Source organism: Mya arenaria, chromosome 10 (genome assembly GCF_026914265.1).
Source record: "Mya arenaria isolate MELC-2E11 chromosome 10, ASM2691426v1".
Classification (NCBI taxonomy): domain Eukaryota; kingdom Metazoa; phylum Mollusca; class Bivalvia; order Myida; family Myidae; genus Mya; species Mya arenaria.
Window position 1 is genome coordinate 67,007,903 of NC_069131.1, and position 25,882 is coordinate 67,033,784.

The 25,882-nt window shown below is 33.5% G+C and overlaps 1 protein-coding gene across 1 annotated transcript; it reads left to right on the forward strand.

Moving 5' to 3' along the window:
* Positions 1 to 8,090: 8,090 nt before the first annotated feature.
* On the forward strand, positions 8,091 to 17,389 carry LOC128204952 (receptor-type tyrosine-protein phosphatase epsilon-like). Its single transcript, XM_052906350.1, has 12 exons — positions 8,091 to 8,106; positions 8,462 to 8,625; positions 9,005 to 9,092; positions 9,372 to 9,436; positions 9,615 to 9,651; positions 12,157 to 12,260; positions 12,534 to 12,659; positions 13,916 to 14,064; positions 14,336 to 14,471; positions 15,357 to 15,485; positions 15,790 to 15,892; positions 16,675 to 17,389. The coding sequence occupies exons 1-12, from the start codon at positions 8,091 to 8,093 to the stop codon at positions 16,683 to 16,685; spliced, it is 1,128 nt and encodes a 375-aa protein (XP_052762310.1). The 3' UTR covers positions 16,686 to 17,389.
* The last annotated feature ends 8,493 nt before the right edge of the window (positions 17,390 to 25,882 follow it).

The window sequence follows — 25,882 nt, forward strand, 5'->3', positions numbered from 1 at the left end:
CAATTTGATTAATGAATAAATAACATGTCAAGAGTATGCTTAGTTCGCGACATTAACAATGGGAAAAATACTACATCTAACCAGCTTAGATAATATTAAATTTAAAGCTATACAAATGATCTTACAAACTTTAAAATCAATGGGCAAAACAAAAATTGATACATTTTAATAGTTAATTTGTTGTGATTGGTTGCTGATAAAACTTTAAAACAGAAATTGACAAATAGTTTAACCTTTTGTGACAATAGGGGGACGTACACGAAAAGTCGTATAGACAGATGACGGGATGAAGTGGCGACTATAGTATAAATAGTTCTCATGGACCTTTAAATATTTGGCATATCCATTAACTGACTTTTGCACTATGGACAATAACTAATTTCGTATTCTTTATGTGTTCGAATTCAAATATGCGATGCATGTTAAACATAAATTCAAGATTACCTTTGTTCTTTCTTTCTGGAAATCCATCAGTTTGATTAACATATTCGCTATTTAAGTCTTCCCTTTGTTTTCTGATGGACCTACTATTAAACACTATGGTTTCATAACATTAACTATCGGCTGGACCTTATCCGCGTACCTTTATACAGGGTCGTTGTTAAAATGTTGGGCTTCTTGGATTGTCTTTGAGGGTTGCATTGTATTATGGATACTATAACATAATTACAAACTACGACTATACACAAGTGCTGATTTAATGTTGTCAATATATGCTAGCGATGTACTATTTTATAAAAGAAAATATATTCATTTAGTCCGAAGACAAAATGCAGTAAGTTTTTCCTAACAAATAAGTAGTAGTTAGATGATATGAAGTAAGATCTAAATATTCGCGGAGTGAGCGTATCGTATCGAAGAGCCCTTCTTAATAACTAAGGATTTTCTTCAGGTCGTCTAACTGATTTAGATTACAACCTCATTAGCTGACACATTGTAAACGAAATATCTGACACAGGGAGTGTGTATCTGATTAGCGGCAGTAGGCGGACCATTAAACATCCGCAAAAGTTGAAATTCTCAATGATTAAGCCTAGTACTTAATGACGACCTATCTGCTGTTTCATTGGCTGAGGATGTATTATGTATTTTATTTGGCTTAGAATTATATCATAAATGTCATATTCGATGAAAAACAGGTTATGGCCACAGTCATTTGACATCCATCCATTCTAATACCTAATAAAAACAATAACATCTTACACCTTCTAATAACGCTTGTTTGCGCGATGTTTCTCAGACTCGGTCTTACGTATAGTAAAAAGTATTGTTATCAGACCTGCTAATTATTGTTAAACTAACCTACAGATGTATACTCAGATTAATACATGGACTGTCAATGTTAATCATGATGACACATTGAGTTAAGCATCATTTTACATAACTCACACTTACCCACTTCTTCGAAAGTATTTAGCTGAATGTTGCTGTGTTTAGGTGGATTCACATATCCTTTATTAATTGTTGTTGAACACGAGTTGACGGACTCATATTTAATTGTACATTTTGATCTCCAGTTTAACGTGCATTAATTGCCATAGGAATCGGTTGCACATATGTTAGATATACTTCCAGTCCCATCGGTTCTACAGGAACGTGTTCCCGTTTCACTTTCACATATTCTGTCTACGGACCCAGACGACTACTCGTATTGACATTTTGGAATATTTCCTCCAATGACGCAAGCTTCACATTAAATACTTTCATAGCCAGTGTTACAATCGCAATATGCTAAGTTAGGGTCACATACGCCATTTATACAGCCAGATCCACATTGATACTGACAATAAGATCCATAATAATCTTGATCGCACGATGAGCAACTGCTAGAGCTGGTACACTTCTTGCAGTTTGATGGACTTTTATAGCGGCATCGACGACTAGGATCATAATAACGTCACTATTAGATTATGCATACGAGTTTACATTAATAACAAGGATCGCCACGATATCATCCGTCTATGTGACGTATAAAACGTAAAGAAACGAAGTGCACGTCACGATATGAGCTTGATGAGATTGATGCACGTCTGTCTCATTTACTACCCGTTTTTAAATCCCGCTACGCATGTTCCATCAGCATTGTATCCATTGTTCGTACATCAACGATAATTACTTCAACTATCCTATGTTGTTACTTCTTAACAAAACAATACAGCTAATATTAATATACTGTCCTGAATAATAATGTACCTTTAATTGTATTAACCTGTTACAGTGAGAGCGACCATCGGCACACAGTCATATTACTCCGTCTTACTCAGACGTCTATACAATGTACTAAAATCAAGTGTTTGGAACTGAATCATTTACTTAACAAATGACTGACGATACACTTACAACGGATTTGAGTTTAAATAGTTTGCATTTCAAAGTATCATGATAAAAGTGAGAATAGTTTGTTTCCCAATCAGATAAGCAGAAGTATATAATGAATATAATAACGTCTAATTTATAATAAAAAAGGACCTTGGCTGTAATAAAAAGCATGACTTTTTTAACATATTTTTTATCTAAATGAAATAAATAAGCATAAATAGCAACACTACTTAAAAGTATCTACTATGATTAACGCATTTTTCTCTTTACATGAAAGGAGTAAGCCGAATATGATTAAAATAGCTTCATTAATCTCACAAAGTAAATGATCCTTCAGTGCTTCTAATAGTTTTTAGTAATTACAATATATCTTAATTGATTGCTTCGAAAAAAGCTTCACCTTTATTGTGTTGTACTGTTAGACTCTTTCTAGACAGTAAAGGACATTAATACTGATACGACTCAGTGATCTCAGGTCTTTGTACATAATAACGATAGGTACTCTGACCATTGTTTCACGTTGTTGGATACTCGTGTGAAATGACATAGGTCTCGTGTAAAATGACAATATGTGAGCAATCACCTAAACAAGGATTATTCCGATAAGTTTAAGGCATAAAATTTATTATGCACCTGTGTATTGTTTAGTTAATTAATTCCTTGCCACACAAGTCAAGATTCAAGTTAAGATTTACTTTATTCCAAATAATTAGTCACCTTCGCGTAAATTCACAAGTTTTATTGTCAAAACCTTACTAATTTAGGTCAGGAGAATGCTACCAGACAGTATGAGACTCGTATTACATCAGCTTAACCTAAATTATTATTCGACAACGTTTTCAACAGTTTATTCCACAAGATATGTTTGGTCACTACGTACGCCAAATTTATGCAGCAGTCAACACTTTCTTTTGTGGCTATAGAAACGAGTTGAAGTATAATAAGGAAGTGCTGTGTTATAGTTTAATCTGTGTTACCTTATTTTTATTATATCTTATTGAAATTTATGGAAAAACAAACCATTTTACGTTAACAGCAATAAACCATTTAACGTAAAAAAGTGTGTGTTAAAATGTTTACATTTACCGGGTTTTGAGTTAAGTTAAAACGGTACGAGCTGCACTGGCATTCAGAATACATACTAATTATTTAAGGGGATAACAGGGTAAAACATTTACCAGCGCTACAGAACAGCGCAGAATTCCGGGTGCTGCTTCGCGATACACCATTTGCCAAGGAGAGTGCAGTATTCCGGGTGCTGCTTCGTGATACACCATTTGCCATGGGTGACAAGGGGACTCCTCTACATTGACACCAAAGATTGCCTTAGTAACTAGGAAGCCTTTATCATCATATACACCAGATAACAGTAGTCGAAGGCAGACCGCCCCTGGACGCTAAAGAGCGCCTCTCACTAATGGTGACTTTCAGATATTTTAGACATTTCAGTAAAATTTAACTGAAGTATTTGTTCCGAAAATGTTTTCAAGAATGCAGTAATTTGATTCTCGCGGACGTAATATCCACCTATTTATGTCTAATATAATTGTTTACTGCTACTATAAGGACTGTCGTGAGAGTACTTTCCCGATAGGAAGGGTACCAGCCTTTGGTTTACGTTAATCTTTAGTGTAGCAGTCGAAAAATACCAATAATTAGTGGTTCCCTTTAAAATCCATCTGTTAAGTTGCGTCCGTCTAGCTGTGTTTGTCTAGATCCTGATTGCTAATGCATAGTGCTAATTATATGTAAATTGGTAAGCTTTGAATGGTCTTATTACTTTTTATGAATATTGTTATTACTGGAAGAAGAAATTGTAGTTATATTTTGATAACTCAAAGTTAACTCTTGACATATGACACTTATTATCAAGACATTATACTAAGTAATGAATTGAAGGCAACCCGTTTTATTGTTCCGGTGTTTAAACAAAAGCGTGTGAAAATTATAAGGACATTCTTTCCTTAATGTCAATACTATTTTGGTAAAAGTCATACATAACATTACACAAATTAAAAATATATGTAGTTTGAAATCAATATCGACCTTTAATCCAAATGCATTATTAGGAGTTTTATCGTGAAATACAATAAGACAGCTTTCTTACGAGGTCGTGCCTCGCGAACTGGATGTTATCCGTCTCTAAATCAGTGTAAATTGTGTACGTTGCGCCCATGTTTTTGTACATATTGCAGATGCATATATATTGGTATAGAATGAATTTATTCAAAGTTAAAAAGCAATTGTACAAAGGGAAAAGCCTTGTAGCCATACAATTAACAAACTCCTTGTTTAATGTTAAACAGACAAACTAGACAGATGCATTTTATGGATAAAAACGTGTATTGTGTATCATAACTAAGTGCGGAAATAAGTTAATGTTGCATAACAGCTTTAAGAATGGTAGAGTACTTAGCCGTTTATATTCCGGGCGAATCAGGAAAAATAATACGTATATACAATAATTTAAACCAATATTTTCCTCCTTTAATCAAAGTACACACAGTTTGTAAGATTTTCTGCTTTGTAAAACTTTATTTTTGAACAGATTTAAATTGTATTACTATTATAGCTATTTATACAGACACGTTCACTTAAGAAAAGTCAGTAATTTTTCTTGTAATATGTTTGGAGCTTTTGGAATTGGAATTATCTTTGGATTGCTCTTCTCAGGTTAAGTTAAAAAAATAATTTGAAAGTGTTGATATCATTACATGAGAAAGTCATGGATGTATTGTATAGCAAAGCCATGACACACATATTTTATATTTTAACATTATTGATTTACAAAGCTTAATAAACACACCTTGGTTTTATATTGTATATACGTGCTGTGTTGTTTGTGGAGTTTTGCGCTAATTTTCCACTTTTCTTATTTTTGATTTTTGTTTTTGTGTTCTATGTATTTGGCGATTACCCCGTGCCATTTGGAGGGGTTTATGTTTAAACTTTTGGCTACTGAGCTTGTTTCTCTAGTTGTTCATATAAGTATTTACGATACAGATCGAACGTTTTAAAAACTCATTTATATAATAGCAATTCATACAGACGAGTGTCTGCCATGAATTTATTAAGTTTTCTTGCAGTATGGTTGGAGCTTTTGGAATTGGAATTATAATAATTATGATTATATATAAACATTGTTTAACACGAAAAATTGGATGCAGATATGAATGACGGCCTGGATGTTTCTTAAAAAACATTTACTAAGTTTGTTGTTGTAATAAATCGATACATTTTTAAAGTGGCACTCTTATTCAAAATCAATCCATACACATGTATTACAAATACAAATTTTGAATGATAAGCCTTTAACAACTTACTAGATAATTTATTTATGGGGAAAAATACTTATTACAAGATTGAAACATTACATTTAATAACTGAATATTTTGTAAATGATTGGTGAGTTCCGAAAGATTAACTATAATCTACTTCGTCTTATAAGGTAGAAATATTGTGTTTTCTGCACCTTCCTTTCACATTAAAATCGACATCCTTCATAAGAACCATTGTTTTCGACTTTTTATTCATCCTATTTGGTATATGAAAGCAATTGTATTAATTGTGGTACATCTTACTTGGGAGTAAAAGCTCATCTTTAAGACTATTGGAAATGAAATTTACAAACGTAAGAATAAAAGAAAAGAGAATAAGGAGAAAAAATGATTCCGACGAAAGCATAATGCTCACTGGCTACCTATGTACCTGATGTTAGCGACCTTATCGTCTGGGGACATATCCATAACTGGGTTTAAATGAAATAGCATATAAACAAATCAAATCAAAATCTTCGTCCTCTAATCAAGTAACACACAGTTTAGAGGGTTTTTTTTATAACAAATACTGCAAAATATTATGAGATTATTGTTAATGATAACCGTTGCCTAATTTTGTTTTAGATATAACAGCACAGCATAAGTGCACCAATTGCAGGTCTGGTAAGTACAACACTTGCTATTTGGATGGCACATGCATATTGGGATGCAAACACTGGTACTGGGGCAATAAGTGCGACAAGGAGTGCAATAACAACATGTGTGTACAATGCGACAGAGATACGGGATTAATATGTAAGAAATGTGTTGATAAATACTACGGATCAAACTGTGAACGCAGTTGTCAACCAGGACACTATGTATATGATAAAAAGGAATGCCGTAGGTGTGGACTTTCTGGATGTACATGCATCTCTCACAGGGGTTGTGATGGTTGCTTAGAAGGTTACTATCCTAATCAAATATACCCAAAATGTCTAGAATGTCCAACAAACTGCAAACAGTGTACAAACTTCAATAGTTGCACATCATGTCAAAAAGGTTTTCACGGTTATAAATGCGAACATGTTTGTGGTAGAGGGTGTAAACATAATCAGTGTAAAAAAGACAATGGAAAATGTACTTGTACGAGTGATTTGTTTAGTAACGACTATTGCAACACCTGTATTAGAGGACACACAAGTCCGAGCAAGGCATGCGTTTGCCAGCAAGGCAAATGCGCCACATCTGACAACTGTGATAAATGTATCAGCGATGAATACTTTCCAGATAATGGATCTTGCTGTCCCTGTTCATTGCTAGAGCATTGTAAATCATGTTCAGTGACTTTGAATAATTCCAGGTGTATTGTATGTGAAGAAGGATACTATCCGAACGAAAATGGTGATTGTTTGAAGTGTAGTGTTACGTGCATCGAAGGACAATGCGATTCAGCTTCGGGTGAATGCAAAGAAGGTTGCTCTGAGGGGTTTTGGGGTAAGCTTTGCAAACATAAATGCAACGAGTCCTGTAACACATGCAACCGATTTAATGGTAAGTGTTTGGAATGTGCATCGAATCTGAAATATGGACCGCATTGTAACATAAATTGTAGTGTCATCTGCGTTGACATAGAATGCTATTTATCAGGAAAGTGTACCAAAGGATGTTTAGAAAATTACTTTGGAGATATGTGTGAACATGAGTGCGATCAAAATTGTATCAAACGTGGCCATGGAACAAGATGTTCAGCTAAAAGTGGAAAATGCCTTCACGGTTGCACTTCTGGCTACACTGCAGATGTGTGTCAAAACGATCCACAAGGTAATGCATATCAATTACTCTCACAACATTAAACGAATAGAAACTGCCGCAGATGGAATTGAGCATACGCCACTTTTACACAAGGATATTCATGATTGATTTCGGTTTCATGTTTAGATATTGTTTATATCAACTGAATAAATACTATGAAAGAAGTCTCTTGGAGGAACCAAATATATTCGACTTTTAACATGGTGTCGATGTTAAATTGATCTCAATCAGCTATTTAGTTTTGATTTTGCCATTTACAAGTTAAAGAATAGTGTTTATTGCTGTGTTTTAGGTGAAAAAGATACCTCTTTTGACTCACGAGCAGACGCTATTGGTGGCAGCGTAATACTTATTGTTGCCATCATTGCAGTCATCGCCTTCATTGCTCTAAGAAAAAGGTACGTTTCTATACATTTTAACTGTACTGCCTGACATAACATACTTCTACCATTTTCATAGAAACATATATATATTCTAATTAAACAAAATGTTGCATCATTATGTTGTAGATATGGTTACAAAGAAACGTCAACGTGTAAGACCAATCAAAATGACGAAGAGCACGTTGATTCATCAAATGTCTATGCAACTGTTAATAAAAACAGTAAGTTCAATAGGAAGCTTGTTGTTTGTTAAAGTCTAAGTAAAATAATATAATAGCCACTTTTTAACTTATTTTAATATTAGCTGAAATACTCTATGTCTATAACAACAGGTATGTTTTGTTAATCGTTAGTGTAACATACATATCTGTCTATTTGAGGAGCTGCTCAAACTGATGCTATTTATGCCAACACAAGTGACGGTTCAACACAGAAAGTCCTGGTTTCCAATCATTATTGCAAAAACCCTCCAGGGAAGAAAGCTAGAACAAACATGATTGAAATACAGGATTGTCTTGAAATTGGTAATGTTAAACGCATGTTCTGTTACTTACTTGACCCATTCCGCTGCAGTTTTTCATGCTTATTGTACATTATCTATGCAATCCATCGGAGTCATGTTGTCACTTGTTTCAGTGTCAACGATGAATGTTTTTAATCAGTTTATTGCATTTCTGTTATTTTTAGACGACGAGGACGCTATTGCACGGGAAATCGCAATTAGGTTTGAAGAAGATGGAGGAGTGTATTATAACAACGCAAATGAGGTTAACAAAACCAAAGTAAACGTTGAGGCGTTACATGCATATGTCAATGAAAAAACAAAAAGATCGTTTGAGGAAGAATTTAAGGTGAAATTGTTAAGAAAATCTATTTGATAAAATGTTCACTTGAATAAGGTATAAAACATTTCCTAAGAATGTTCATACATTAAACAACAACAAAAATACTGGTTTAGAAAAGCAACACAAATAATGATTTATTTGCGAATGTTTAAACAATTAAACGAAAACGTTTCTGATAAATATGCGTTGCACTAGGTAATTAATATTGTTTTATGTTCAATATATTAAATGATGAGCAAGCATTGAAATTTTTAATATAGAAAACACACATGGTGCGTACATTGAACCTACATGAACCCTTTACAATGTCAGAAGATAAATATGTTGAATTACAGGTTGTTGTTATATACATGTCTAATATGACCACTTTTTTCCATTCATGCAGAAACTTCCATACGGTCTTACAAAATCGTACGAAGATTCGCAAAAAGCGACCAATATGTCACGAAACAGATATAAAGGAATTTACCCATGTAAGTGGGATTTATCAAAAGCTTGGTATTCACTTGGTCCAATTAGAGTACTTTCGATATAGTGTGACAATTAATAATTTTTGCATTTGGTCAGTAGGTGCTAGGCGATATTTTATTGTCTATCTATAAAGTGCTAAGAGTGTGTTTCTATGTCATGGCTCTTATCTAAACATTGCCATTATTTCATGAGTGTTTTTTGCTGCTAGACTTGTCGCTGTAGATTGCATTGTAATAGTCCGAAATGTGCTTCTCATACGAAACTATCATTTCAATCTGCAGATGACGATTCAAGAGTGAAGGTTTGGTGCAATGGAACTGATTACATAAACGCAAGCTTTATCGATGTATGGTATTTTTCTTGATAACAATATTACTTAATATAGCTTAATTCATATGTATTAATAATCAATACTTGCTCTACTTTTCCGAAGTATTTGTCTTCGTTGTATTACCTTTACAAGTGTTCGAACAAAGCTTCTATATCATTTTCCCATTTTAAGAAATTGATCTTTTTTATTTAAGGGTTACAAAAGAAGAAATGAATACATCGCAACTTTAGGTAAGTGTCATAAGGTAAACCTGGCCTATATTTAATTTTGACTTTAAGCGTGCTTTCAGACATGCGTATCTTGATATGAAATCCATTGTTTATCCTTTTGTGTTTGGATAAAATGTCAGTTATGTATGGTACCTTTCATTTGGAGCAACCATCACTGCTCTTGTACGTTGTTGTAATAACAATAATGATAATAATAATTCAACGTTTGAGTCTTGAGCCTGAGACTCAGACACAGAACGTTCGTGAATATGGGCCATAATAAGTCCATTTAAGGTCATATTAAGAACATATTAAACAGCTAACAAAGATTTTGACAAATTGAATATTTATACGGCATACAAAGCTCCGATTTCATAAGATACCAAACCCTCATTAAATCAATCCCGATGGAAACGAGAATACAGCTTACTAAAGATGGAATTAGCCACACTAACAACACATCATTCAAAGAAAAAGTTGTACAATCAAAGCAATCAAACAATTTTCTTTACTTAATATTACTTCAAACAACATTAACACCAACTTCAAAACTAAAATGGACAGAAACTTTAGCAAGCGAAAATGAACATATGGAAAGGAAACATATCTATAGTAATATATACAAATTAACAATAGACACCACCTTACGCAGTTTTTATTACAAGTTCCTTTTGAGAATAATACCAACAAATACATTACTTTTTAAGTACAAACTTGTCGATTGTACATTATGCTCATTTTGCCATTCAGGTGTCGAATCCATAGAACATCTATATTGGGAGTGCTATGAAACACAACAGTTGTGGAACAAATTAAATAATTTTTATTGCCTCAACAACAATTAACATCGTAATCAATAAACGTGAGGCTTTATTGGAAATAGTATGTAAAAACAAATATAGTAATGTTTGCAACTTCCTTATTGTTTTAATGAAATTTTATATAACTCAACCAAATGCAATAATAGACATCTATCATTTAATGCATATATGATGTATCTTAAATTAAGGATTAAAATAGAAGAGCAAGTTGCTTTAAAACACGATAAGTTCGAAGCCCACAATAAAAAGTGGGAAATACTAAAACTAACATAATCAGTAAAAGACACAAATAGCCATAAGGATTCATTTTTTAATTTTTTTTTATTTTTGTAATGTATGTATTTGTTGAATTATTTAACAAATATTAAATCTCTATTGTAGTTTTTACTTGTATGAATATCTAAGTGTATGGGGACATCACTGTCGTGTGTGTGTGTGTGTGTGTGTGTGTGTGTGTGTGTGTGTGTGTGTGTGTGCGTGCGTGCGTGCGTGCGCGTGTGTGCGTGCGTGCGTGTGTGCGTGCGTGCGTGCGTGCGTGCGTGCGTGCGTGCGTGCGTGCGTGCGTGCGTGTGAGCTTAACCATACTGATAGAAAATGCATAGAAGGTTATATTATATAAAGATGAAGATAATGTGTTATTACTACTCTATGTGAAAATAAATGAGAAAAGAAACAAAGATTATTAAAGTAATTAAATTAAAACTTCATTTAATTTCGATTGTACAGAAAACACACACACACACACACGCACGCACGTACACGCGCACGCACGCACGCACGCACACATCTGTAACTTCATTTACCGGACAAGCTATACAAATCGAAACTATAGGGAGCCTAACACCTAAATCACTATAACATACTACAGAATCATTGCACATGCACTCTTTGGATTAACGTTCAGTCAAGTAACGATATAGACGGAAAGTATATGTCAGATTAAAAAGTTCTATCTATTGGATACTTATTGATTCAAACAATCATTTGCACTTTTAAAAGCGTACTTATTTTTAGTCAGACAAGAGTTATTACAACAAAAGTATCCATAAATGAAACTGTTACTGTAGGATTAGTTTTACTTTATACTTAAAGCTGATCATATAGGTATATCATACACAAAACATGTAAAAATTTGTTATTAACTTTACAATACCTAAAGGTTACATGAATACACTACGATACATATCCAATAAGTAGGACGTACACATGTCAACTGATTAAAAAAAACTTAACATATCTTCTTTATCAGATGTAATCAATCATATTTTGCATGTTTTGTCTACGTATATTAAATAGTGGTATATATTCACGTTTTATATCAGAGGATATTCCACATTCCAGTACAAAGTGATATATGTATAATAATGATACAATGCAATATACAGTGATAAGCTCAGCTATAAATTAAATTTATATCGTCTTATGCAATAACACTCTCGTTTGAAAATCTTGCACGAGAGTAAGTTATTGTGTTGTGAGGTAACTGGAGTACCTTCTGGAAACTCATTTGTCCGACTTTTTGACCGCAAACCAAACTCCGATACACCAAAGACGGGTACAGAGCAGTCCTCGGACACATTGTAAAAACGAATGTGCTTATCATTGTGCTCACCGGAAAACCTTGCATTTTTTCGTCTGGACAGTATGTCTGAAACCACATGTTTTGAGGTTTTTGTGCAAAATGTTTTTTCCGTTTTTTTTGAAGGTCCGATGTCAAAACAACTTGGAGACTTTGGATTGTTTTGGGAAATGGTCTGGCAGCAGAAAGTTGAAAAAGTCGTCATGGTTACCAATTTAATTGAAGAAGAGGTACGCTTTGATTAAACATGTTGGCCGAAAAGTTCCACATAGCTTACAAGTTTACCATGGTATTTTCCATAGTGTAGGTGTTGTTGGTAAATTCTGTAACGAAATAGTGTACTATACGTGTTCATTTGTAAAGACCATCAAACAATAAATGTAATTTGGTACCCAGCACACTTATGATCTATCATATATATTACAAAAGTATAAGCATTATCCATTTTACTATGTGATGTTTATCATGAAGTGACTAAGTTAAAGTAAGTTTATATTTTTCAGAAAGAGAAATGTGACAAATATTGGCCGGATGTTGGACCGTCTACCCGTTATGGAAATGTTAAAGTTACTTGTCTGTCAGATTATGAGTATGCTGAATTTACAAGACGAACATTTCAAATATCTCAGGTACGATGTATTTAAGGTTTTCACATGTTTTTGTTCAATTCTTAAATTTCTTTTTTGCTCTGGGTGAACTGAAGATAATACCATTTCTATTTAAACAAATCAAGAACGTTTATCTTGTTTTAAATATTAATATAAAAACATCTATTATAAAATGAAAACTACAGGGCAAAACGTTGTCTCAGTCGTCGTAAAGAAAATCTTTGCTGGTAACTCAAAAACATCTCAAGTTACTCAAAATTTCAAGTTATGCCCAACTCTGACTGCTAAAAACAGACGAGCGTCGCTCCGCGCTGCTGTCTTGTTCAAAAATTAGCATTATTCAAGTCTTCATAAAATTGTTGCTTACTGCTTTTATCGCACTGTAAATAGAGAGAAATTTTACTCATCTTTGACTTCCGTGACATTAAATGTTATAACAAGATGAAAGTAGTTTGCATATAATGATATTGTGTTGCTGCTTATGGCTGAGTGACTTAAGTACTTTGAATTAGTGAAACATAATGACATCCTAGTTATCAGTTTTGGCTAAATGTATATTTAATGAAACATCCGGGTTCTATCCTTCTCGTTAATTGAATAGGACGTGCTATAATTGTATTTGATAATTTAACACTCACACTATGTTAGTTTCTCAACTTTTGCTATCCTTATATATGTTTATTTATGGAGGCAATGTGTCATTTATCACAGAGGAGTATCACGTGATCGTTATAGAACATTGGCCGTACAAGATGTATTTCGACCGCATCAATGTTAAAGACAATATAAATACAAATGTATCACAATAAACCGTGACAACCTCGATATCCAAAAGCCCGTTATGGTATTTTTCAGTTGCACACGTATCATTACCAAACACAGAAAAGTCGGGGACCAAGAACCAACATACAATCTATCCAATACTATTTTTGTATACTCTTGAAAATTGGAGTTAAAGCATCAAAACGTTATGAGAACAAGATAAGAATTCACTGATGGGTTATACTATTTTTCGAGGTTCCAATCTCTAACTTTTCCTAGCATTTACAAATAAAGGCAATTTCAGACTGAAAAACCCTATCGTAGTATTTTGTACCTTCAAAAACGTCATGCATATTCATAAATTACATTTATATATAAACGTTATAAACACAGTCATCCCCTGAAAGCTATTTAATCCAACCAGGGCAACAAGGTCAAACTCATGCAAGCTTAGTCAAATACTATGATAACAATAAGATAAATGTTTATTATGACCTTTTATACATTTCCCGGAGAGTTCCGAAGAGAGAAAACTTTACCAGTTTCATTTCACGTCTTGGCCTGACAGAGGTGTACCTGAGGACGTTCTCTCTCTTATAGAGTTCTGGAAAATGGTCCTGAACTCTTCGAAAAAGCTCAATGGTCCAACATTGGTCCATTGCAGGTATTACTATTTAAAAACCAAAATTATGAGCGTTTGTTATTCATAGGTCTTCATTTCTCAAAACAAATGAATGGTAAAGGTGTACGTTTTTTCTGACACAAACCAAAATGGCAATCATGCTTTGGCAAAACATTTTTTTTTAAACATTCATGATTTTTCATGTTTTTTATTTCAAGTGGACTTTTCCACAAAACCTACTGATACGACGGTTTGTGACGTTTGATAAATGATAAAGCGTTTTCCATTTTCCTATATGCTATTTTGTGTCTAGTGCGGGCGTGGGACGAACGGGCACCTATATTGCTCTCGACATTTTGACGAAGGAAGGAGAAGCGGAAGGGAGCATTGACGTCCCCGGATGTGTACTCAACATGCGAAGGAACAGGCCAAACATGATCCAAACACTGGTATTTAACGTTGTATTGATTTGACGTCTATCAGTATCAGGTTTATGCACCAGAATACACCCAACATGATCCAAACACGGGTATATATCGCAGTATAGTGTTGACGTCTATCAGTATGAGGTCTCAACATGCACCGGAACAGGCCCAACATGATATAAACACTGGTATTTATCGTAGTATTGATTTGACGTCTATCAGTATGAGGTCTCAATATGCGTAGGAACAGGCCCAACATGATATAAACACTGGTATTTATCGTAGTATTGATTTGACGTCTATCAGTATGAGGTCTCAATATGCGTAGGAACAGGCCCAACATGATATAAACACTGGTATTTATCGTAGTATTGATTTGACGTCTATCAGTATGAGGTCTCAACATGCACCAGAACAGGCCCCGATTTCTTGAAACTTTTTAATCATTAGAGGCTTAAGTAGCTTATTTCAATTAGCTAAAATACATTATTAAATTTAGCTTTTATGAAAGATGGTTTATTGTAATTATCATAAATTAAATTCCTACCTAAAGTATAAAAGTTCGTAAAGAAGTTAATATTACGCAAATTATTGAAAAACAAAAATAGCGAGCTTAGCTTCATCCGGTTATAAAGGACTTATTAAAGGAAGTTTCGAGAGATTGGGCCCAGGCTCAGCATGATTCAAACACTGGTATGTATCGTTCTATAGTGCGATCATCGTTTGGCATCACTCATATGTATACTTGGTTCTTTTAGTAATCTGCATTCGCACTTTAAAGTAAAATAAAGGCTAGACAATAACCTTTCGAAAAAACAACAAATATATTATGAAAATATCAGTCTCGGAATAAATTAGAGTGTTAAGTTTGTAATTATACTTTAGAATAATTAAAAAATGTATTTGCAGGAACAGTATCAGTTTCTCCATAGAGCACTGGTTCATTCACTGACGTTGGACTGTAACCCGGTGAAAGGGAAGCATTATCAGCAATTCGTGGATAATCTTAGAGATAGTGATAAGGGGGAGCTGTATCAGGTATTAGTTATGATATGTAATGAAACAAACAGGACGAAGATCAAACAACAAAACCCCTATATTGATTTTGTTTATTGGCACAAATCTGTACACGACAAAAGTGCTTTTAGTTTTGAACAAACAACACATGTTTTAAAATCGATCTCCCTCTCCTACTCCTCTTTATCAAACTATTTTAAGGCGACCTTTCCAACATTTATTAATGACGTTTTTATACTTAGGTAAACTGTGTATTATAATGATTTTTTATTTCAAGTGTAAGTGTGGTTGCAAGTATTTGAGATTATTAAATGTTGCATTTCAGAATGCCCAATTCACTCCAGAACAATATTCAGAGGAAGAATCTCAAGCAACCGAGAGGAACAAAACAAACGAGGGAAAAAGCAGAGCAAATGCCGACATTCCAGGTAAAAGGTTTTGTGTTATATTGTGTTCATTAGTTAGAGGATAATTGTTTGTTTCAGTGTAAGAATGTAAGACTACAATACAGATAACCGAATGGATACCAAAAGCTGTATTTCACGAATGGCTATTAACTGTTAGGTGTTCCCGAGGTGAAACGTTTTGATACCTTATACTGAAAATTAAAAGGGATAAAAAATCACATCTGATTGTAGTTTCGTATTTTGTTGTTCGTATTTTCAAATATTACCCTTTTAGTTTTAGCAAGTTTCCCTGTGGTTTTGAATAGGTTCCCTGTAGTTTCAGTAAGTTTCCCTGTATGTAGTTTCAAATAATATCCCTGCAGTTTCAATAAGTTTCCATGTAGTTTCGAAAAGAATTCCTGTATTTTCAGTAAGTTTCCCTGTAGTTTCGAATAGTATTCCTGCAGTTTCAGTAAGTTTTCCTGTAGTATCGATGCAGTAACACAAAAGGTCCGTGCATATTTGAATTAGTTTTATATACAACTAGTGTCCTTGAGTTATATCTTTTCTTTTTTTTTAAAATGTAAAAATAAATACATTTGCCGTTTGACTTCTGTATTAGCGTTAATATTGTTACTTTAAAATAACATGTAGGTTTATATGCATGCAGTGTCCTTAAATCATGTGTAATTTCAAAAAAAAACATGTGAAGATAAATGCGGCCGCGTTCAACATCTGTACAACATTAAGACCGATTTTTGTTCTACGATGCTAGAAATGATTTCCAACACCTGTTCATTTACGATTATTATTTTTGTTTTCAGTCCTAGTTTGAGTTCTGCCATGAGTGCGTTCTAGCGTACATGAAGTGTTTTGAATACAACATGTACTCACACTTTCGAGAAACACATAAAGATACAATGATCGTGTTCTTGCGAATATCAAGTCTTTCAAATACAACATGTATTCAACCTCGTAAAAGGACAAAAAGATTCCACAATTCCCTCTAGCGGACATAAAGTATTTTCAATTGAGCAGTTACTCAATTATCGGGGAAACACATTAAGATGACATGAGTGTGTTCTAGTGTACATCAAATCTTTTTTTATATGAACTGAACTGAAACTTTTGAGTGTTTCAATCATTAATTTGTGTTTTCATATTCTGTATTCCGAATGTTGTAGGGGAAAGACTCTCAAACTATTCTAGGGTACACCAAATCTGTCAAAACCAATAAGATTTCCGTTTTTGCCTTTATGTTCATACCGTACCCATGTCCGTAGAGCTCCAAATCTGGTGAAATGCATTAAGATTTTGATTAAATGACAACCGTCTTGTATCATGAGTTTTCATATCGTGTTTAGTAAATCATTGCTGTTCGTTTGTATAATATATCTTCGACAGAAAACTTACCTTGTATATATATATAATTATTACATATTGTTTTTAAAATGTACATAATGTTAAATTGTAGATCGACTGCAAATAATATGTTTACATATTTGAGAGTTAAGTTCATTGCTATTCCTAAGATCATTGGAAATAAGATATGTTATAACTATTCCAATATCTCCCTTCTCCAAATATTTCTTTTGAGAAACACACTTAGAGTCTGTTCTTAAGTACACCAAAACTGTCCTAAGCAATATATTTCCATTTGTTGTGACTGTGATGTTCATAGTGTTTCCATTTTCACAGAGCTTTAACTTTGCAGAAGGGTATTAAGGTTTTGATGAATTGTCAAGCTTTTTATATCATGTGTATTTATATGGTGTTAGCATTTAACAAATGATTTTTATTAGTTTGTTTAGTATATAGTCAACACAATACTTACTGAACATTTACTTTTATACGTAATTCATATTTTTATATGTACATTATTTAAGTTGTATACTATCATGTTGTAGATAAAATTCGGCTACAAACAATAACGATTTTGACAGCATTGCGCGTTAAGTTCACTTTTCATCCAATTATCATTCTTGTACTTTATTTTAATTTCAATATCCCAATATCAAAGATTTCCGCTCCCTGATGCGAACCAATACATCAACTATTCATAGACAGTTTGAAAACGTATGTGTTTGGGCCATTAAAAGAATGTTATAGTATTAAGAATTATAATCATTTGTATTACAATGGAAGCCACATGGAAGAGAATTCTTCTATTATTCGAATAAAATAATATGAACAGTCCAGTATATATATATACGTAAAATAAATTCTCTAGTATCTTTTGAGTCTTTTTCTTGTATCTTATATCTAGAGAGTGTTGACTTGGACATTTGAATCCTATTGACTATACGTGAGAACATTTTTAGAAGAAACCTTCTGATGAAAGTAGGAGATCGTTTAAAAATCGGCACATGTTTATTTGAAATCCTTTACTGTAACATTAAAAATGTTGTTTGTGAAAATGTTTGTTCGTCATCTTTTGATTATAAAGTATAAAATGAAGGACCAGACTTATTTTTTGTTTCCTTTCCCACGACCAATGTATACATTGTTTCAAGACTAGGTCTGACAAACAAATATAAAAACAAATATAAGTAAATAGCATCATAGTTTAACTAAATGCAAGTAGATGAAGTTACGGACGTACTGTTCTTAGATTCAATCGTTTACAATAACTCTAAAAGGTCGTTTGCCTTACACAAATTTATCTCTCAAGTTACGTTCTGCCTGAAAACATAATTATAAGAAAAGGGGAATATTGATTGACTGAAAAAAGCAGTTTAATATACATTATCACAGTCACTATGTGCCGTTCAGTCATGCGGCTTGTTCAAGGATACAACGTTAACAATAAATAAGAAAACAATGAGTTCTCCAAATGTCTCGGAAAGGGACCACTAGTTATATATTAAGGCATAAATAAAAGCTAAATGTCTTAATGCAATGTTAATGTTTGAATAAAAAAAAATCTACTAGGCATATGATGAAACTTACATATTATTAGCGTTTTAAGTTTATACAACATACGTAATTTAAGAATATCATTGTAAAGCACTTTCATACAAATAGTGACTTTGGTCCATTTAAGTGTCATAAATGTATTCTAGTCTTTTAGATGCATTTTTTTTTAATTTCTGGGTGATGTGTGTTTTCTTGTGTACTCTAAGTGAATAAAGCTGTATTTCGAATTCTTGGCCATTGCGTTCATCATGCCTTTTGAATACAATTGTATTTGACCAAGTGATTAGTTAACACATCATTAATAAATGCCTGTCTTGATAATTTGGTCAACGAAACCAAAGACGAACTTTTTCAATACAACGTCACGAACGTGACGTTGGTAGGAAATAATGACACATATTAAATTGGCTATCAGTGGATTATATTCTCACTGTCCGAGTTTTTCATTACAAAAGTCATATCTTATACTACGGGTAGGAGACAGTACAGTGATGAGCGGTACAGATTGGGTATGCCGCAATATTGTTTGACTGTACCGGCACCTGTATGCTCATTTACATACTTTTGAAAGTCCTCTAGAAGCAGACTTAACCCACCAGTGTGTGCGGTATGCTGCTTTAATAAGCAATCAGCGGGTTCGTACCAATGATGAATGACATTTAACAAAGATAGAAACAGAACGAGTCTATGATGGACATATCATGTTATATCCACATTGGTTCAGCTCGTATAGTTCAAAGTGTCATTTTCAAAGTTGGGTTAGCTCCCCCGATAAGCTCTCGATGCTGTTTCTTTAAGCGTACTACATTAATTCAGTACAAATCATTAGCGTTATATAAATGCAGAATAAAAGTTTAGATAGGACACGCTATTATCACCTTTTTTTAACTTAAATTTTAGTATTGTCACTCGTAAGTTGTCAATATGTGTGGTTCTTCCGATAGGCGAGATGGTATGTTATGCATTTTCGTTTTTTTTCATATGCAGTAGGTTTCATTTAGGTAAGTTATCTGGTTTCTCATAATGTGTGTGATCTAAAAAGAGAAATACTTATTCCTCGAAAACTTGTTTTATCGTATAATTGATTCGCTACTCATAAAAATTAAAAAATAGAAAACTGAGGTAATAATACGAAAACGTCATTCCGACTATTTCTTACGTTCATTTTTACATTAAAGTAATGTGAACTATTAAACGTACAATTTAGTTTATCCTATCAAATCCTATTAAAACAACTTCGACAACCAACTGTCCAGATGCATGGATTGCATTTCAAGGCTCCTGCTACTTCATGCATAAAGACGAGAAATCATTCACAGAAGCTGAGGTTTGTAATGAGCTTGATATCAGTACAATTCGAAAACAGATTAGCATTACTCAACTTTCATACTGTAACTTAACATTAAGTTCGTTCTTTGTAAGCGACAAAGATTAACTCTTATTTCACTATGTTGTCGCATTGAGGATTATCATCGGTTTTTAAAATGACATTTGGTAAAAATGTTTTCTTTCTCTGAAAAGTATTGCGTTAAGGTGCGACAAAAAATACATATAAAGGGGGAGTAGGAACTGTATCCCATCAATAATGGAAAATATACCTGAAGAGCAACTGAACTTCGTTTGTAACAAAAATTGCATTAACCATTGAAACAAAATGTAGACTGCTAATGTTGAGTCCAGTGTATTAGGAAAGACGAACATAATCATGGTAGAAAACAATTGTCAAGATTTCCTAAGATGCATCATTTTTCACTCATTTTAACAAATAATTTCAATTATAAATACAAATTTAATCGCATTGAAAATCAGTTTCATATTTTAATTTCAGCATAATTGCAATCAGCATTCGAGCCATCTTGTCCATATTGACAATGCGGACGAGAGTGCTTTTCTTAAGGACAGGGTAACGCATGGGTGTAAGGCATTTCAAATGTATATTTTAGTCGCTAAATGTCTTGAATTGGTATGATAAAGAAGCGTTATAAATGCGGTTTGTCACACCAGTTTTAAGCCAAATGTCTCTAAGATGCAGTTTTTGCTGGCGAATTTTTTTTTGTTATAGGTATTTACTTAAGCTGTGGTTGTGTACTACAGTTGTTTCTTCCCTGTTAAGCAAAAGTCATGCCGATAGCTGACTTCTGTCTCCCATAATAATGAACCACATGCAACGTCGATTAATTCTTTACAGTAGTACAATTGGTTTAACAGTGTAAGAACGTTGCATATGTATTTAGTCGGGTGAATAGTTGGTGTGTCGGCAGCAGTTTTATAACAGGTACTCCTGTGATATTTCACAACTTCAAGTCTATAAATTGCCAGTAATTGTACGGAGCCCTGTTACCTTTGAAATACTACTACAATCCTCTTATCTTATGAAATCGAAGATGACGTTACTGCATTATTTTATCGGTATTCCACAGGTTTTTCTACGGGCTACACTTCAATATACTTACACTTATAAAATGATGCCTGTTACAGAGGCAAGTCAAGTAGCATTGATATGTAACGAAGGTAGCTCTTGATTCTGGAAAGGTCGCCGAAATATTGCCGGCAGCTTGTGAATTGATTTTGTTGTTGGTTGTTTATGATCACCAGCACAACTGTGGTACATGATGGTCGTGCAAACGTTTTCTTTCGCTATTAGGTTGTATCAATTAACGATCAATTGGTAATCAGTACATCAAAATTCGACGACCGTCCGACACTATTAAGTCTAAATCATACAACTGCCATCGCCCGTTTGGATGCAACAGGGGTATCGATATAACCTACTCACAACAAGTGCTTGTCGAAATACGGTCGTGGATTTCATTTGCCTTCGCCTGTATTCCTCTATATTTATTTTTCTCTTTAAGGGTGTGGAAGTAGTTTGAATGACAGATTTAAGGACTATACAAGTTGTTGGTTTTGGGTGCATATGCATCATTAGCATCTTTAATATGTTTGTCTGAAAGCAATATGTATAGCTAAGCGCGTACATTTCTGCTTAATTTGTCAAAAAGAAAGTAGTCAGACGGGATGACAAATAAATTCCTGGCACATGATGTCTCATTTTCTCACCAATCTTTAACGGTCCGTCACAATATTTTTTATTTCTTCAACTAAGTAATTTGATTTTGTTTTATATTTAGCAAGGCCAGAAATATTATTCTCGGTGTTAGTGTTTTTTTTGAAAACTTATTATATATGTTTTTATACGTTTTAAATATGAACACGGATCTTCCAATCCCTTTAGCGTATTTTAGTGTATTACATATGAATCTGGCTTTGTTTTGTATTTTATCAATTAGCAAATCTTGTGTTATCTCTACAAAATGAATACATTCTTATTATAAGGTAAGTGCCGAGTCATTCAAACATTTGAATACATATAAATAAATTACATTTTATAGTCCTTGTTTGTAAATAGAGTTCATTGTATGTACACATTGACCTCGCCTTAGATCCTCAGACACACTGGTGGATAGGTCTTACAGATGAAGAGGTTGAAGGAATCTACAAATGGGTCGACAACAACGAGGAACTCACTTAGGAGTCATTTAATGGTATGATGTATGTTTTCTGTACTGTAAAATGCCATTTAACAGAATTACATTTGAAAATAATAATGCAAATATATGAAGCACTCTTTGTCTTAGAATAGATGTGGCCAGAAGGCCATTGAATGACATTATCAGATAGCTAGATTAAAACCTGATGTCAAATGCCTACACTGTGTTTACGTCTTTGTAATATTAGGCTGACGTACAGCGAGAATTCTTTACTTCTAAGCCAGGATCAACCTAAATACGATGGGGAGTTACACCGGTGTTAACATCATCAGCAGTTCTGTTAAAATATGTTTCAAATATCAGCCCAATGGTCAAACGTTAAGCAGATAACAAGTAACAGACATCTGTTTTAATCAACATGTTGTTTATGCCGTCAAGTGGAAATGTGTGAATGTACCTATATGATAAGCAAGTTGTGGTAATTGTATTTTTGTGTTGATGATGATGATGATGATGATGATGATGATGATGATGCTTTATTATATTTGTATTTTCAATATCAATAAAAACTGGAATAAACTTAACCAAACGAAAAAAAATCACGAAAACACTAGTTTATTGACCACCCACCGAGCCTGGCGGATCTTATGTGTGATTGAGATTGAATTTCATGTAATAAATCAAGTTAATATATTGAAAGATAAGTGTACTCCTTATCATACGTCAGACTGGATGACTGGGGAGCCAAACGATTCTGGTCATTCAGAAGACTGCGTCCATCTCTGGTAGAGCAACGGTTATCGGTGGAACGACGCCTTTTGCGATATAAAACATGCATTTATTTGCGAGCTCAGGTTGGTTACAGAGTTTTGAAGTTTTAAATTAAATCAAGTAAAACCTTGCTACAGGCCAACACGAATCACCTGATGTGTACATGTTACGGTCCGATGGAGCCTCATCCTTGGCAAGCCTTCCTTGGAAATTGTTTGCTGCGTCCCGTGCTTCAGGGTGACGTACATGATTCCATTAACATCTTCGGTAAACTCAAAGGCATCGACTTGAAGCTGGTGGCGATATTCAAAACCACATGCCACGAACTAGAACTATGTACACTATCGATGGAATATTGAATAATATGGATCATTACTAAAGTATCTAGAAATGGTTTGAAGGTCGCTTTACTCGACGATAGGCTTATAATGTGTGGGTCGGAAAAACCCGGATTTAGTATTTCCCTCTACGCACCCATCATGTTCAGACCAGATCGAATTATCTTTTTTTTATTTTATTTTATTTTTTGGGACTGTACACCAGATTGGCACCAAAAAGGTTTTATTTCTGTAACGAATCTCAGGACAATTATTTAATAAAATGTTTAACTCTTTGATATCATAATTGTAAAGAAAATACCAAAATGTAAAAAAAAATCGAGTCGAAGACCGGGTTCGAACCGGTGTCGCCAAAATTGCAATTCAGTGTTGTCTACACTGTGCTGCGAAGGCTTACCCGAAACGGATGAAATATTTAAGATATATACCTAACTTTATAATATAACGTGATAACATCGACTAGCCAATCACGCATAAGGAATTAATTCTACTAGGTAGACGCACCCAGTAATCTTTTTTAATGGATAACTGCAAAAAAAGCTGCGAAAAAAATAATTGTAAATTGTCAGCAAGTTTCAATGCATTGTACACATCGATACCCAGTTTATGTCAGTTTTCGACAATTTTCTTTTTATTTTCGCTATTTCATCATACGGAGTACAGCCCCTTTAAACTGATATAATACTCTTGTTCTTCCTACAGTTTTCATTCTTCCTTGAGTTCTTGTTTCAATTCCTTGATTTCATGGTTAGTTGAATTGTCATTTACTTTAAATGTCAATTCCGAAATAATTCCTCATTTTTGTCATTTTATAGTTCTTCAAGTGTTCCATTCACCATAATAACAAAATCTAGATTAGATCAATCAAATAACGTTGCTGGATATATTTTAACCGATTAATTTCATTTTCGCCTGCGTTTATGACAGGTTGCCAATAATTTTACTACGATTTCATTGCAAAAAGTAGACCCGTAGTGAAAATTCTCCACCAATTTATATTATTGCAAACAATGAGAGGACAGGAATATCCAATAAGAACACGCGGTTCCGATGGGGAAAACCATTGCACTTTATTTAGAAATAATTTCAATTGATAACCAGTATCCATCGTTAAGGAATGAAGTGTTAATGTAAATATGCGAAAAAGGTTTTATCGAATATCAAATATGTATAATATATATATATATATATATATCAATTTTTGTGTTTTTTTTTTTTCAGGCCGGATGAGGGTGGCCCTATCGCAATTGGATGATTGAAATGATTGTTTTATGGATGGAATTAAATAAAGTCAAGTACTACCATACGTTATTATTCCATGCGTATAGCAAGTTGGTCCTCAAAACAGATAATAAATAACTCAAGTGTGTTTGAAGCATGAGCTGACTGCTTAAGGTCAGTGGATCCATGACACGAAATTTGTTCACAGGTCCTTCGATATGGCAGACGTAAGGTATTTTAAATGCATTAGTGTGCGGGTTAAAATGGCTACCACAGCAATCGATTGGTCAAGTATTTACAAGTTATAAAAAGACAGATAACGCTAAGGCATTTTCGGACATTGACAATCTTAATTGTATAATGCATTTTTTTTTTTAAAATATCGGAAATATTCAAAGTTGACATTCGTCAGAATAAAGGGTGACCTTACAAGGTATATTTAAACCAAACTACAACGTTACTTTTCTTTTCGGTCTATTAGGATATAACTTTTGCTAGTGTTATACATATAACATATTTCATACGCTATCCTGGCACATATTCTTATTTGTTATGCATAGAACCCAAATTGAGTTATCATCAACTCTTCTGTCCTTTGTTACCTCTATGGTGTCAGCTTTACTTCTGTAGTACTAAACCAGTTGTTGCATATTAGATTTATTGGGTTAAATTAACACTTATTACATTGTGGTTTTGCAAACATAACTTAAACTTAAATATTTAATTAGTGCTTATGTATGCTAGTGTACACTTCTGTTTTTCAATGGCAAGTATGTTCTTAAAAATGAATAGCATAAGCAGAAGTTTTTAATTCTCTGCTGAAGCTGCACTTTCGAAATTTTTGGCAGTTTTACAATTATACGAAAGCCAAAATCAGTCGATTCCTAGACATAAAATAAAAAAAATAATGTCAAAACAGACAATAAATAAGAGTGCAACTTAAAGATTTCTGGTAACCGGTATGTGTAAGTGTTCTTGAAGCTGAACATGGGATAAACTATCATTGAAGATTGTAGATTTATGTAAATTGTATCAAATATAAGAATAACATTGAACTCATGTTCATGATTGACTTGTTCTTTATTAGAAATAAGTTCTTTTCAGCACATTTTTGACAGAATTATGATTTAATATACTTAATAATTGTTTTGAATCTACAGAAAAATAAATTTAATTATACAGCAAATTAGTACCTAACTTCTTTAATGAAATCAATCGTGTGCATGTTGAATCTAATATAAAAAGGTCATATGTTGACGATTTGACTACACAAGCGAAACACGAAATGTACGATG